Below are 16,439 nucleotides of genomic sequence, written 5' to 3'. Positions count from 1 at the left end.
GAGCGTGGACCTTGCCAAGCATAGGTTGTGGTTTTGATTCCCATGGAGGACTAGTATGAAAATGTATACACTCGCTACTTACTGTAAGTCGCTCTGGATAAGAGCGTCTGCTAAATTACTGAAATGTAAAATGTATTGCAGGTAAGTGGAACGTGAAATATTCATTGGAAGACCCGCTTTCATCCAACGGCAGGCTCACTTTGTCTTGTAGGAATACATTACTTTCTTCCTCACAATAAGTGAACAGAACACATACTGAGTTGGTCGTGAAAAGGATAACGAATTGGTTGTACACTTACCACACTCCGCCTCACACCACTTTTTTTTTTTAGGAGTGCACATCCTATTATAGATAATAACCATTTAGGACCTTTACAACTTTAATTTGCATATGTTTTATACTGTTCCAATCATTCCCAGTCAGACATTACAAGGAGTCTTTCCCAATTCTGCCTCCACTAATGCATACATAGGGTTTAAATCAGAGGGGAGGAGTTCCACCACTTAGGGTTGGGACATGGTATACAGTAGGCAGCCATTCAAGAGGTACTTTTTTTTTTTTAACTACCATAGAAAAGCAAGTGATTATGAGGTCACTAATACCTCTGTAAGAATCCAAATGCACACTCCACAGCCCTATATAGCCTATACACATATTGGATCTTCACCTATTCAAAAGAACACATTCAAGCACATCAGCCAAAACAGTTGTCTCTCTCGCTCTTTCTGTATTGGTAAGGAGACAACCAGGACACCATTATGTTAGCCTTAGAGTATCTTTAAAATTCTCTTTATTAATTAGTCTTTCATAGATTCCTCACATCCTCTGTTCTTGCCTCCTCAAAACCCATTGGAGTAGTAGGTCAGAGGGGAGGGTAGCTTGGAAGTACAATACATTTGAGGAGGCAAGGAGATAGGATGCGAGGAATTGGAAAAAGACAAATTGAGAAAGAGCCTAAGATAAAACCTGATGTTACAAACAAAACATTATGGGTAATGTAGTACATCATGCCACACTCTCTCTCTCATCCAGTCCAAAGAACTCCAGATCAAGCGTCAGTTCCAGGATACGTGCAAGATCCAGACGCGCCAGTACAAGGCCCTGCGCAACCACTTGCTGGAGAACACGCCCAAGGCGGACCACAAGGCGGTGCTCAAGCGCCTGAAGGATGAGCAGACGCGTAAGCTGGCCATCCTGGCTGAGCAGTACGACCACTCCATCAATGACATGCTGTCCACACAGGCTGTGAGTAAGACAAGGAGATGTTGTACACTCTTTGTACCGCACCACCTCCAACCCACCGTAGCACCTTACCCACCCCTGCCTGGGCATGCGAGGGCATGCGAGCCAGCTGCCTGCACTCCTGGCTGTCCCCAGACTTGACACCATCACCCCACTTTCTTTGTCCTCACTTTGTTACAGTATGATATCCTCTCTGCACTTGGCTAGCAAGCTACACCCTTTCTCTCCGTAGTTGACTAACAGTACCTCTCCGTAGTTGACTAACAGTACCTCTCCGTAGTTGACTAACAGTACCTCTCCGTAGTTGACTAACAGTACCTCTCCGTAGTTGACTAACAGTACCTCTCCGTAGTTGACTAACAGTACCGCTACTAAAAAACCATGCCATACCCCCTGCCCTGGGTCTGACTGTCCTTGCATGGCACAACATGGGCCTGTTCAGAGGATGTAGCTTTCAGATAGAAATGTATCATATAGAACAGACATTTTGTCAGTATAGGGGAATTGTGTCAGCGCTATTCATATATCTATTTATATCTGCATCATTACACCTGAGATGTTAGAGAAAGTGAGACATCTCACTGGCAATTTTTTTGGGGGCAAGTGGGGAGGGGACAATAAGTAGACCAGAGCCAGCTGTAATTGGGCAGTTTCCAATTGAAAAAAAATTCAGTTTAAGTGGCCGTTTCCTCTCTGAGCGTGTCAGCGATTTATGGAGGAACCGCAAACTCACGTGGGAAAGCCTGCACACGCGAGAGAGGGAACGCCTACTTACACAGACCGGAACCTTCACCATTTTTCCCCAATGGTAAACTGCCTGAGTAAGACATTTATCCACCATCTTTGGTTACCTACTAGAACAGCAGGGCCGCATTCAGCAGGGCACAACGTTGTGGAATATTCAGATATAAATATATGATGGAGAACAAATACTCCTCTCTGACATGACGAAAAAGGAATCCTGTCAGCTCTAATAATGGCATTTCTATCTGTAACGTTCCACAGCGTTACGCCCTCCTGAACAGAGCCCAGTTACATGCATCTGTTAGGTCCTCACGTAGCACCAATACACGTCCAAGACATTCAAGCAAGCCAAACCCCCTTTCTCTGTCCCTACACGACACCACATCTGCTGGCACACAGAAAGCTACATAACATCTCTTGTGTCTCCGAATAGCACCGACTCACATCCACAGGCACAGATCTGCGATATGTCAAAGCCTCATCTAACACCTTACATAGGCCACACACACCCCTGTCCCTATTCTCACCACACTCCTCCACTTGTAGGCTACTAGCCAAATGCCTATTCACATTGTTACAAGCTATACCCAGCGCTATACAGTCTCTAATGTGTCTATACTATCTCTACTCTATAACTATCATCAATACCACAGCATGTATCAAACAAACTACGACACCCTATTCATGTCACACAATACCACACTTATTACACCATCACACACTCATGGAAAGAGCTCAACCATCACATACTCAACCACATTCACTCGGAGCAAACCCCTACCTCGTCAATAATATCTACCCAAAACATTTCCATTTAGTAACTAACACATCTCACTCACATTAAGATAGACATCCCCTTCCTATACGCCACATCCCCTGATCTGACCCTCTGTCTCCCTATGCCTAAGTACGGGAGGAACTCCCTTTTCTACTTCCTCCACCTATTTTTATGCTGATGCCCCACCTTATTTGCCACTCTGACTCCAGCTCCGGTTGGATGAGACGCAGGAGGCGGAGTATCAGGTGCTGCGGATCCAGCTGCAGCAAGAGTTGGAGCTGCTCAACGCCTACCAGAGCAAGATCAAGATCCACACTGACTCGCAGCATGAGCGGGAGGCCAAGGACCTGGAGCAGAGGGTGTCCATCCGCCGGGCACTGCTGGAGCAGAGGGTAGGTGTTGGGGGAAGTTGCCCCTAAACTCTGATCTGGGGTCAGTTTATCATTTCCCCCACTAATGGTTAGAGTTGGGGGGGGGGAAACTGATCCTAGATCTGTACCAAGGGGAAACATCACCCTGGAGCAAGGGGTGGAGAGATACAGCTTGTCCCAAATCACTCCCTATCCCTCCCCTTAGCCCTAACCCCTAACCCTAGCATGTATGCGGGGTCTGGATAGGTACAGTGGCGATTTTAGCATGGTGGTGCAGAAAGAAAAAAAAAGTGGGATGCATGCAAGCAAAGCCACAACACTAAACAATACATTAATTGCACTAGAACGGTGCCCACAAACTTTTAGGGCCTACATAAAGCTGTCCCAACATCTTACCACTGCTAGACATGGCTATCAGCAGAGCCTTGTCTGCAGCGAAACATAGCTGATATGGCTGACTTGCTTAAATAAATGTGGTTTCTAATTTCGATTATGACATTAATGAGCGAGCTAGGACGGACGTAGTCAATATAACTATTTGTTTAGCACTTTTGAAATGTACAGCGACAGAATTCAGAACATGGGCTGTTCTTAGTGTTCTCCCTGTATACCAAGTCAGAACCGTAGGATAAATAAAGTGGGCATGTAAGCAGACAATGAAAGCTCTTACAATATTCTATGATTACATTTCTCTAAAACAGGTTATAGGCTACATGTGCACCACCAAGTCAGAACAGTTGGCGAAATTAAGAGGGGTAAATATACCAAATTATTAGGGTGAGACACATGGGCTACTAATGTCTTACTACACAACATACACTTAGTATTACTTTCTTAGCTACAGTACACTTATCTCCCTGGCATATTACATAGTTGAAGTCAGAAGTTTAAATACACCTTAGCCAAATACATTTAAACTCAGTTTTTCACAATTTCTGACATTTAATCAAAGTAAAAATTCCCTGTCAGGATCACTACTTTATTTTAAGAATGTGAAATGTCAGAATCAGAGTAGAGAGAATTATTTATTTCAGCTTTTATTTCTTTCATCACATTCCCAGTGGGTCAGAAGTTTACATACACTCAATTAGTATTTGGTAGCGTTTCCTTTAAATTATTTAACTTGAGTCAAATGTTTAGTGTAGCCTTCCACAAGCTTCCCACAATAAGTTGGGTGAATTTTGGCCCATTCCTACTGACAGAGCTGGTGTAACTGAGTCAGGTTTTAGGCCTACTTGCTTTTTCAGTTCTACCCACAAATTTTCTATAGGATTGAGGTCAGGGTAATACCTTGACTTTGTTGTCCTTAAGCCATTTTGCCACAACTTTTGAAGTATGCTTGTGGTCAATGTCGATTTGGAAGACCCATTTGCGACCAAGCTTTAACTTCCTGACTGATGTCTTGAGATGTTGCTTCAATATTTCTACATAATTTTGCTGCCTCATGATGCCATCTATTTTGTGAAGTGCACCAGTCCCCCTGCAGCAAAGCACCCCCACAGCATGATGCTGCCACTCCCGTGCTTCACGGTTGGGATGGTGTTCTTCGGCTTTCAAGCCTCCCCCTATTTCCCACAAACATAGCAATGGTCATTGTGGCCAAACAGTTCTATTTTTGTTTCATCAGACCAGAGGACATTTGTCCAAAAAGTACTATCTTTGTCCCCATGTGCAGTTGCAAACTATAGTCTGGCTTTTTTATGGCAGTTTTGGAGCATTGGCTTCTTCCTTGCTGAGCGGCCTTTCAGATTATGTCGATATTGGAATTGTTTTACTATGGATATAGATACTTTTGTACCCGTTTCCTCAAGCATCTTCACAAGGTCTTTTGCTGTTGTCCTGGGATTGATTTGCACTTGATTTGCACGCACCAAAGTACGTTCATCTCTGGGAGACAGAACATGTCTCCTTCCTGAGCAGTATGACGGCTGCGTGGTCCAATGGTATTTATACTTGCGTACTATTGTTTGTACAGATGAACGTGGTACCTTCAGGCGTTTGGAAATTGCTCCCAAGGATGAACCAGACTTGTGGAGGTCTACTTTTTTTTCTGAGTAAAGAGGCACTGAGTTTGAAGGTAGGCCTTGAAATACATCAACAGGTATACCTTCAATTGACTAAAATAATCAGAAGCTATAATCAGAAGCTTCTAAAGCCATTACATCATTTTCTGGAATTTTCCAAGCTGTTTAAAGGCAAAGTCAACTTAGTGTATGTAAACTTCTGACCCACTGGAATTGTGATACAGTGAACTATAAGTGAAATAATCTGTCTGTAAACAATTGTAGGACAAGTTACTTGTGTCATGCACAAAGTAGATGTCCTAACCGACTTGCCAAAACTACAGTTTGTTCACAAGAAATTTGTGGAGTGGTTGAAAAACAAGTTTTAATGACTCCAACCTAAGTGTATGTAAACTTCTGACTTCAACTGTAATTTATGCAACAGCATTCGATACATTTTTGGACTCAACTTGTTGTGCTGTGCTCACTTGAACATGAAGGTGGCGCGCGGCTGTCTTTCGTGGGCACATTTTGTCATCAAAGTCTGGCATTCTCTGGATTTATGGTGCTTACAAAACGACTGGGAACTTGGGGGAAAAAAACAAGGTTGAATCATGATGATGTCATTGATCTTCAGGTTGTAGCTCTAGAAAGAGGCCGGATTTATAATTCCGAGTTGGATGATTATTCAAACTTATTTTCCCAGTCGGGGCTCGTTTATTCCTGACTTCCCAGTTGTCTTGAACTCACTGAAGTCAAGTTTTTGCAGTTCCGAGTTAATAGTTGTTTTGAGCGCGGCACAAGTCATGCTTCATTGACAGCATGGCCAATGTTGAATGTTTATCATTGTAAACTTGGAATAGAGCCCCTTAATCCAAGATTTGGGACCACACAGCCACTCCACTGAATAGCAGGCTAGTGATTGCTTTGCAATGCTTGCAGTTAGCCACTATCACTGATTCCTTCCAAACCACACCTTGTTGAATTTGCGATTTCCAGCTTGTTGTGTAATGTTTATGTCGAATGGCCGATGAGTACCGATACATTTTATCTATAATTTCTCCATTAGTTCTCTTCATATGACAAGGATTAAAAAGGATTTGCCAGTAGATTGTCGACTTGATTCATGATGATGACTACTAGCAAAGATTTTGAAAGTATGATGTTGACATGATCAGTCCAATCAAAGCTACTGTACATATAACGTAATTTGACGTCATTTTATCTGTGGCCAATGACCTTGGATGGGCACTTCTATTGTAACTCTATAGCAGCACCCAAGGGGCTAGAATTTTCTAGCTCTACCCTTAGACTTGGAGGTGACGTAGTGTCCCCATGAGTGACAGAACACTGAGCCAATCACGGCTCAACGCTCCGTATTTTCTGCTGGCTTGCCCCACCACCACAGAAAGCACTGAGCTAAGCTGAAAAACCTGCATTTTGGAGCTGCCTTACTCAAGAAAACAAAAAAGAGACCATGTTTGTATGCAGATTTACTAACTCAATTATATATATTTTTTTACATTGTTTGCAAACTGATATGTGATGCGTATTAATGTCAAAATAACATACAAAACAGGCAAGCCCTGAATGACGGGTCGCCACTGGATAGGTATAATCAGTGTAGTGGAGGAGTTTCCACCTTACATTTCTGCGCACATCAAAGGGGTTAGGGCCAAAAATAGGGTTAGGGAGCGAATTGGGACTGACAGAGAGTATGGCTTAATTACAAATTGACCGCTTAGCCCTGGACTTTTGTCTTGGATGTTAAAAGATGTCTTGGATGTTTGTCCAAAATGTAAATTCAAGGTTACATATCTGGCCCATTGAAAAATGCAAAGAATGTATACCTAACTCTAGCACCCCTACATTCTAGGCACTCCTGTAGATCTGACCGAATTGGATAGGTGGAAGCAATATTGCAACCAATCAGAGGCTATTACCAGAATGCTTATCTATCCTCTCAGATCTACAGAAGTGCCTAGGCCGGTTGTAGAGGTTAGAGTTTGTGATTACATTTTTGGACTTTTGGAATGGGACTGATATGTAACTATGGAACGATTTCAGTGGCAACAGAAAATGTATTTGAATTCCATACATTTTTTATTTGTATGAGGATATTGCATTTTAATGTAATATTTTTGAATTTGTAATGCACAAATTGAATTCATTATGAATTACATTTCAATTTAATTGAATATTGAAGTTCAATATTTATATATTAAGTTTCAAGTTTCAATTAGAGTATGTGAGCGGAGTTGATGAGCGGTCGGAAATCTCACTCATCGCTCTCTGGCACTCCACATCCTGCTCCAAGACCTTTCCAACCGCTCTGCTAAAAACCGCTCCTTGCTCAAAGAAAAAAAAAATGGCACTCCAAATTCGCTCCTTTCATTAAAATCACAATTTAACCAACACATATGTATATCTGTGACTACCTGGACCTACTGTACCATTTTGTTTTGAAGTATTGAAACCAAACCATATGATTTGAATTTAAAGTATTTTAATAAACAACAGGAAAAGGTGGCTGTAAGAAGCACTCATTATTTCAAATAGGCTACATGTCATATTAAACAGCATATAAACACTCTAAATAGTTCAGGAGCCAGACAGCTAGCCAAATATGGAGTGCAAATTAATTATTTTGTCTATATTATTACAATTATTTCAAGGTTATAGCCTACAAATAAATCATTTGTGAAGCTTTTGCATGTGCGACACACTAGGCTGGCAGGGACATTAAGCGCTCAGCATATTAAATAGACATACCCAAAAGTAACTGCTATTCATGTGTAATTACATGATTGACATAAAAAACGTGGTATTTTTGGAAAGAAGACATCTGGGAGATTATGAGGAAATTATCAGAAGATAGATAGGAGTTACATAGTTCAGAATACACAAGATCAAGCTCACACAAAATAACTGTTTTTTGGTTTGTTTTTTATGTCATCTTTCATTGACCAGCTACAAGGGAATTATTGATGACTTGAGCTGGCTTCCACAACATGTGAACAATATCAGGAAAAAAATGGGATTGATAGACCTAACAACTAGAAATGGGCAGATGTTTTAGTAAGTGTTGTCAGGTGTGGTCACGTGACGATTCCAAGTGTCCCTAAACCTGTCAAGTGGCACATGTCTGTAAATTAGATAATGCCAGTGCTATTACATATTTGCAATCCCTAAATGCTATTTGTTCAGTATAAAAACACAATATCGACCATATCAACCTCACTCAAACATTGTGGTGGTGTTATGGGGTATCCAGGGTGCATTCAAGTGTCCTTTCAACCTCTCCAAAGTGTCCGAATGTGGTAATTGCAATGTTTTTGCACACTGGATGTGCCTCTTGCTTTGTCCCACCCAGGTCAACTCCATATCCCTGGAAAACATATCATTGGCTACAAGACTGTTGAGTTGCCATAGTAGCCTACAGGCAACCTCATATTTCTTTATGTGCAAAATATTTAGTCACTCGGTGGACATTAGATGTTACCATTAAGTCATACATCATCAGATAACATTGGCAATAGGATTTGTTCCTGCCAACCTAAGGAGTAATTTGATACCCTCCATGTACCTATAGCTCAAACACAGACCAAATTGAAGCTTACCTTGTAAGATGTTTGGTGAAAACGTTGTGTAAAATAAACATTTTGACTCTCGGGACTGGTGATCAATAACGTTAGTTCACAGGCAGACAAATAAGATATCTTTATGATCTGTGGAGTCCTGGCTTTCGATGTGTATCAACGTATTCTGTGTTTATTTTGATTATACTTCACAACACTAACCGGAATGTAGGTAGCAGCCATCAGCTCGGTCTGCCCTTATAGATTTGTATGCCCATATGGTTGTAAGGCACACCAAAGATTTGAAGGCACCGATCAATAGCCAAGATACTCAGCTTTCCGCAGACACCCTGCTTTTGCAGACAGGGGCTACCTTTCTCATACCAGACTGAATTGAATAAAGAAAATCAAATAGGATCCTCAAATATGGGAACTTTACATTTAAGAGGTACAACATTTCGCTGTATTAAATCATTATAGTCTATAAATTGCATATATAGCCTGTGACTTAAATTAAATACAAATTAAACGTAGACTGCCTTATTTTAGGCTCCATCTACAGTGCCTTTGAATTCCTTTTAGAAACATGAGTTTTGCCAGAGTCTATGGCTTCATGCTCATGCGATGGTGCCTGGAGAGCAAGTCAGCAGCGGAGAATATCCTCTCAGCACTTGCAGAGCCACTGGGGATGCTAAACACCCTTCGGGCCACTCTTGCAGGGATGTGTATTTTTTATTTTATTTTTTGTAAGTAGGACTAAAATATTTTTGGTAAAATAACCCTATCAAAACGTAAAGCTCCTTGAAAGAGGTAATATTCCAGGCCAATTAGGCCAAAATCAATCATGGCCTATTGTATACAGTGCATTCGGAAAGTATTCAATCTTATTCTAAAATGGATGAAGAAAAAAAATCCCTCATCAATGTACACACAATACCCCATAATGACAAAACAAAAACAGGTTTAGACATTTTTGCCCCCCCAAAAAAATATATATATGGAAATATCACATTTACATAAGTATTCAGACCCTTTACTCAGTACTTTGTTGAAGCACCTTTGGCAGTGATTACAGCCTCATTTCTTCTTGGGTATGACGCTACAAGCTTGGCACACCTGTATTTGGGGAGTTTCTCCCATTCTTCTCTGCAGAGCCTCTCAAGGCCTGTCAGGTTGGATTGGGAGCATCGCTGCACAGCTTTTTTCAGGTCTCTCTAGAGATGTTCGATCAGGTTCAAGTCCGGGCTCTGACTGGCTGGGCCTCTGAAGGTCATTCAGAGACTTGTCACAAAGCCACTCCTGCATTGTCTTGGCTGTGAGCTTAGGGTCGTTGTCCTGTTGGAAGATGAACCTTCGCCCCAGTCTGAGGTCCTGAGCGCTCTGGAGAAGGATTTCAACAAGGATCTCTCTGTACTTTGCTCCATTCATATTTCCCTCGATCCCGACTAGTCTCCCAGTCCCTGCTGATGAAAAACATCCCCACAGCATGCTGCCACCACCATGCTTCACCGTAGAGATGGTGCCAGGTTTCATTCAGACGTGACGCTTGGCATTCAAGCCAAAGAGTTCAATCTTTGTTTCATCAGACCAGAGAATCTTGTTTCTCATGGTCAGAGTCCTTTAGCTGCCTTTTGGCAAACTCCAAGCAGGCTGTCATGTGCCTTTTACTGAGGAGTGGCTTCCATTTGGCCACTACCATAAAGGCCTGATTGGTGGAGTGCTGCAGAGATGGTTGTCCTTCTGGAAAAGGTTCTTCCATCTCCACAGGGGAACTCTGGAGCTCTGTCAGAGTGACCATCGGGTTCTTGGTCACCTCCCTGACCAAGGCCCTTCTCCCCAAATTGCTCAGTTTGGCCGGGTGGTCAGCTCTAGGAAGAGTCTTGGTGGTTCCAAACGTATTCCAGTTAAGAATGAGTGAGGCCACTGTGTTTTTGGGGACCTTCAATGCTGCAGAAATGTTTTGGTACCTTTCCCCAGATCTGTGCCTCGACACAATCCTGTCTCAGAACTCTACGGACAATTCCTTCAACCTCGTGGCTTGGTTTTTTCTCTGACATGAACTGCCAACTGTGTGACCTTATATAGACTGGTGTGTGCCTTTCCAAATAATTTCCAATCAATTGAATTTACCACAGGTGGACTCCAATTAAGTTGTAGAAACATCTCAAGGATGATCAATGGAAACAGGATGCAGCAATGGGTCTGAATACTTATGTAAATAAGGTATTTATGTTTTTATTTTTTTATACATTTGCAGAAAAAAAAAAAAAGTTTTTGCTTTGTCATTATGTGGTATTGTGTGTAGATTGATGAGGGGGGAAAACAATTTAATCGAGTTTAGAATAAGGCTAGGGTCTGAACTTTCCAAATGCACTGTAACCTGGATTTTTTTTGACAAACATCCAAGACATCTCAGTGTGTGTTTGTTTGTGTGTTTTTGGTTAGTAAAAAAAGTTAAATTCGGACTACTGGGGACATTTCGCCAGTCCTATTTTAGGTTTAGGGGTTAGGGAAAATAGGATTTTGAATGAGAATCAATTGTTTGGTCCCCTTAAGGATAGTAAAACAAACGTTTGTCTGTGCGTGTGTTTATGGGTGTTTTCTCACGTTCAACACTTCTGTGCCCTTGTTCCCCCTATTACCCACAGATTGAGGAGGAGATGCTTTCTCTTCAGAATGAGCGCTCTGAGCGCATCCGCACCCTCCTGGAGCGGCAGGCCTGTGAGATCGAGTCCTTTGACTCGGAGAGCCTCCGTCTGGGTTTCAGCAACATGGCCCTCACGGGCATCCCCAGCGAGGCCTACCCCAAGCAGGGCTACACCAACGCCCCACCAGTGTTCCGCTCCGGCGGGGGCCACTGGAGCCATGGCATGCACCCCCAGAACGCCCAGCCCCAGCCGCACTCGCGCCGCAGCCACAACAGTAGTAGCAGTGGAGGGGGTGGGGGTGTTGGAGGGGGGAGCAAAGGGGAGTCTTCTTCTTCTCACGGCATGGCTCTGGGGTTGGGTCTGGGGAGGGACGGGAGGGAGGTGCATCCTTCATCTCGTTCGTCAGCCTCTTCTTCCTCCTCCTCCCAACAACACCACCACCGCCATCATCTGCCACAGCACTACCACCACCAAAGCACACCCCAGCTCTACCGGGAGCGGGAAAGGGATAGAGAGAGGGAGCGGGAGAAGGAGAGGGACAGGGAGTGGGCCGGTGTCCGAGGCAGCGGCGACCTGGCCCACCCGCAACACCCCCACCACTTCTCCCACAACCTGCCCTCTCGCTCCTCCTCTCAGTCCCTGGCCCTGCTGCCGCCGCCGCCCCCCGCGCCCCCCTCCATCTCGGGGCCCTCCTCCGCCTCCTTGCAGGGAGGGGTGTATGGCGGGGGGCTGGCCGTCAGGGGCGGTCCCAGCCTCATGGCCCTGAGGAACAGCCCCCAGCCGCTGAGGAGGACGGCATCCGGAGGGGGACCTGGTGGGGCGGGTGGAGGCGACGGGGTGCTGAGCCGCAGCACCTCGGTCACCTCGCACATCTCCAACGGCTCCCACCTCTCCTACTCCTAAAGAGGGGGGAGGCGGTGGAGGGTGTTCACCCGAGAGAGCAGGAGGTAGGGGGGATGGGGGAATGTAGCTATCTGTCTTACCATTGAAGTGGGTGAGGGAAAACGATGCAGAGGGGGTGGTGTCTGTTGACTTTTTTCTGAGGTGAGGCAGGGGAAGGGAGGGGGGTAGGTGTCAGTTTGAGGGTTGCTCTTCAAGGTAGCCATGTCTTCTTCTATGATGTTCTATATTGGAATGGAGGAAGCGAGAGAACAGGTGGGAAAGTGCATGGAAAGGGAAGAGATAAAGACAATAGACCTAAAAGTGAATGTATGTATGTAGTGTGTGGTGTCCTGATAATCTAGCAAGCACTTGTGTTGTATGGCTTCAGAAATGGAAGACATGGGGAACAATAAAAATGCTGGTTTTAGTCTGCATTCAGAAAGGTAGCTATTGTTCGAAACACATTTTATTGGTTTATAACTTATTTGTTGACATAGTTTTTTGTTTTATTTTGTAGATGTGTTAAAAACAATTGGCTCGGGACGTCACCAAGGCCTTTAAGAGGTCATAAAGGGATGGTGTGATGACCACACAAGAATTACGGCTGATGTAAATTAATATGAATACACAGAATGTTTATAAAGGCAACAAACAGACCCGGTTTCATACAAAATAATGAAAGCACCTGGAATAGAGAGAGACATTTGTGTGGACAACAAAATGACCTCAACAACTTTTCCGTCATCCATGACATACACTATATATACAAAAGTATGTGGACACCCCTTCAAATTAGTGAATTCGGCTATTTCCAACAAGTCAGTTCCCCCGGTTAACTGTAAGTGCTGTTATTGTGAAGTGGAAACATCTAGGAGCAAGAACGGCTCAGCCGTGAAGTGGTAGGCCACACAAGCTCACAGAACGGGACCGCTGAGTGCTGAAGCGCGTAGTGTGTAAAAATCGTCTGTCCTCGGTTGCAGCACTCACTACCAAGTTCCAAACTGCCTCTGGAAACAACTTCAGCACAATAACTGTTCGTCAGGAGCTTCATGAAATGGGTTTCCATGGCCAAACAGCCTCACACAAGCTTAAGATCACAATGCCAAGCGTCGGCTGGAGTGGTGTAAAGCTCGCCGCCATTGGACTCTGGAGCAGTGGAAACGCGTTCTATGGAGTGATGAATCACACTTCACCATCTGGCAGTCCGACGGCCGAATCTGGGTTGGTGGATACCAGGAGAATGCTACCTGTCCCAATGCATAGTGCCAACTATAAAGTGTGGTTGAGGAGGAATAATGGTCTGGGGCTGTTATTAATGGTTCGGGCTAGGCCCCTTAGTTCCAGTGAAAGGAAATCTTAACGCTACAGCATACAAGACATTCTAGACTATTCTGTGCCTCCAACTTTGTGGCAACAGTTTGGGGAAGGCCCTTTCTTGTTTCAGCATGACAATGCCCCTGTGCACAAAGCGAGCTCCATACAGAAATGGTTTGTCGAGATCAGTGTGTTAGAACTTGACTGGCCTGCACAGAGCCCTGACCTCAACCCCATCAAACACCTTTGGGATGAATTGGAATGCCGACTGAGAGCCAGGCCTAATTGCCCAACATCAGTGCCTGACCTCGCTAATGCTCTTGTGGCTGAATGTAAGCAAGTCCCCGCAGCAATGTTCCAACATCTAGTGGAAATCCTTCCCAGACGAGTGGAGGCTGTTATAGCAGCAAAGGGGGGGACCAACTCTATATTAATGCCCATGATTTTGGAAGGAGATGTTCAATAAGCAGGTGTCCATATACTGTTGGTGATGTAGTGCATTTATTATCTTTAAAAATGACATAGATGTCCATGGGAGTAGCTCCAATGCATTACATAAATGTACAAAACATTTGTAAACATGACCAAAATCACATTTGAGATGTACAGTATTAGTTGTCCAAGTTTCACTGGTATTTAAAGACCAGTGCAGTCAGAAACTTAATTTGTCTGTGTTTTACACTGCAAAAAGTGAAATCTAAGCAATCCTAAACATCTTTTTATAATTTTACCTTCTCGAAAAATATCTTGAAATAAGTTAAATTACTTGTATTAAGACTTTTTAGGTTAAAATAAGCACAATTATTTGCCAATGATGTTAGATAATTTAGCTAATTAAGAAAAAACAAGAAAAAAACATTAATTATCACTCAATGTAAGATATTTAGGCTTGCTTAACGCTCACTTTTTGCAGTGTATATATATTTCCACACTGTGGTTGGAATAATATTGTGAAATTATGATAATGCCCTTTTAGTGTAAGACATGTTTGAAAAGACCGCCAGGAATTTCAGCTTGATTTGTTTTGGTGACATCACCAGACAGTTAATAGACCAATAAGAAAGAGCGTTCCAAACCTCTGACAAAAACTGCTAGTTTTTAGTTTTACCCTCCCCACTCAGACCACTCCCAGACAGTCCTAGCAAAATTCTTGCTTGAGAAATGGCTATTCTTGTTTATTTCCTTTTAAAAACAAAAATGTATCCGTTTTATGGAGTAATAACGACAATGATCATAGTAATTTTGATATATTCAATGAGTATTGAACCCAGGATTTAGACTAAGAAAGCATTTTCTATAGGTCAATATTACCATTACTAATCCATATATAGTTGTTGTAATCTTGTACAAAAATGTGTTTTTATCTTGCAAGAAAAATGCCACTTTTGACTATGAGCTATGGTTGAAAATGTGTAAAAAATAGATATACATTGAATTGTCAGGTATGGTGTGTGTAACAGGTATTAATGATTATTAATAATGTTTTATTAATAATTGTTGATTATTCATGTGTGTACATGTGTTGGTTGAGTGGTATACAGTCTAGTTATATTGCCACTTTTGTAGACAAACAAACATTATTGCATTTTAAAGACACTTGTGTAACCTTTATAAAAGGTCTGACCCCAATGAAAAGGAAGGTGACATATCCAAAAGAAGCAACATTGGTTGACATGAACATTATTAACCTCTTCTGGTATGTTTCTGTTCGTTTGTTGGATTTTGAAATGAAAACGTTGGGTGAATTTTCTAGAGATTTCACGATGATTTATTCTACCGAGGCCACACATATTCTAGCATGAAGAACAAAATGGAGTTCAAAGATAAAGAATGGTGCACAATTTAGATGATAATCTCACAGTGCACACCATCATTGCAAGGTGCGAGCCACTTGTCAGTGAGCTTGTGCTGCAAGTTGAAGTAAGTTTTAAGGTCAAGGGTTGTCAACCATTTGTTGTGTAGTTAAGCCTACACTCACCAGGGCCATATTACTAAAATACTTAACTTCCCCTTTCTTAATTAAAGGGGTTTGCCTCAGTTAGCTAAGACTCTGTTTATAACTAGGGATTCTGAGATTCTGTTCCTTTGTACAAACAGGGTGATCTATTTATTCAATCTCAAAAACACCAGCTCTGACAAGTCCCAGTGCATGCAGAAAACTCCTTATATATATAAGACTGGTGGGTTTTGATATGTGGATGGATGGTTGGTAACATAACATGCTAATTCATAGGTATTGGGGGGTGGTGCAGTAAATGGTGTTATCTTAAGGTCTAGGAAATCATGATGGACATCAGGAAGAATAGATCCCAATTCCTTTGTCACAGACATAGCTGGTTAGATGGTGATATGGACTGCTCTGTGTGGACTTGTACTTTATGGTTTGCAAAGGGGAAATTTTCAGTTAATATGTAAACATAGTTGAACATTCCAATCAGGGGATTCCAAGCTTGAGGGAAAAGAATAGGGTTCTTTAAAATGTTTTGAACAAGAGCGTAAAAGCAAAGTAATACAAAATAAAAATGAATGATAAACATTGGTGTTCCTGTCTTTTTTTTTTTAATATATATGTATATTACAATGAGCATTAATTTGCTTAGGCTTGAGCATATTCACAAATTGATTGAAGGGTTATTTTTGTCATAATTGCATCCTGCATGTTTATGTAGCCTATACAAACCAAGAAAAAGATAGGCTATACTAGATACGACAGTTATCGGATATGAAAACGTTTTGATAGCCTATGTTGTTTTTGTCCTGTAGCTGTGCGTGTTTTATATCTGACACTGCCATCCCCACAATTGCGTCCGTGCGTCCCGCCCTTTAAGATGCACTTGTATGGAACGTTTTTCTCACCGTTTTCCTAGTACGCGTGCGC

General features: G+C 42.6%; 1 protein-coding gene across 1 annotated transcript in view; it reads left to right on the top strand.

Annotated features, from left to right (window-relative positions):
- The window catches only part of taok2b (TAO kinase 2b), a 62,682-nt gene extending 46,585 nt beyond the window's left edge, over nt 1-16,097 (top strand). Inside the window, exons 19-21 of the mRNA XM_071392526.1 lie at nt 1,034-1,246; nt 2,975-3,157; nt 11,366-16,097. Coding sequence (XP_071248627.1) covers nt 1,034-1,246; nt 2,975-3,157; nt 11,366-12,268 — 1,299 coding nt within the window. The 3' untranslated portion in view covers nt 12,269-16,097. The remainder of the gene's footprint in view (nt 1-1,033; nt 1,247-2,974; nt 3,158-11,365) is intronic.
- The last annotated feature ends 342 nt before the right edge of the window (nt 16,098-16,439 follow it).

Source organism: Salvelinus alpinus, chromosome 3 (genome assembly GCF_045679555.1).
Source record: "Salvelinus alpinus chromosome 3, SLU_Salpinus.1, whole genome shotgun sequence".
Taxonomy (NCBI): domain Eukaryota; kingdom Metazoa; phylum Chordata; class Actinopteri; order Salmoniformes; family Salmonidae; genus Salvelinus; species Salvelinus alpinus.
The sequence above is the reverse complement of the archived record's forward strand: the minus strand, read 5'-3'. Positions and strand labels throughout refer to the sequence as shown.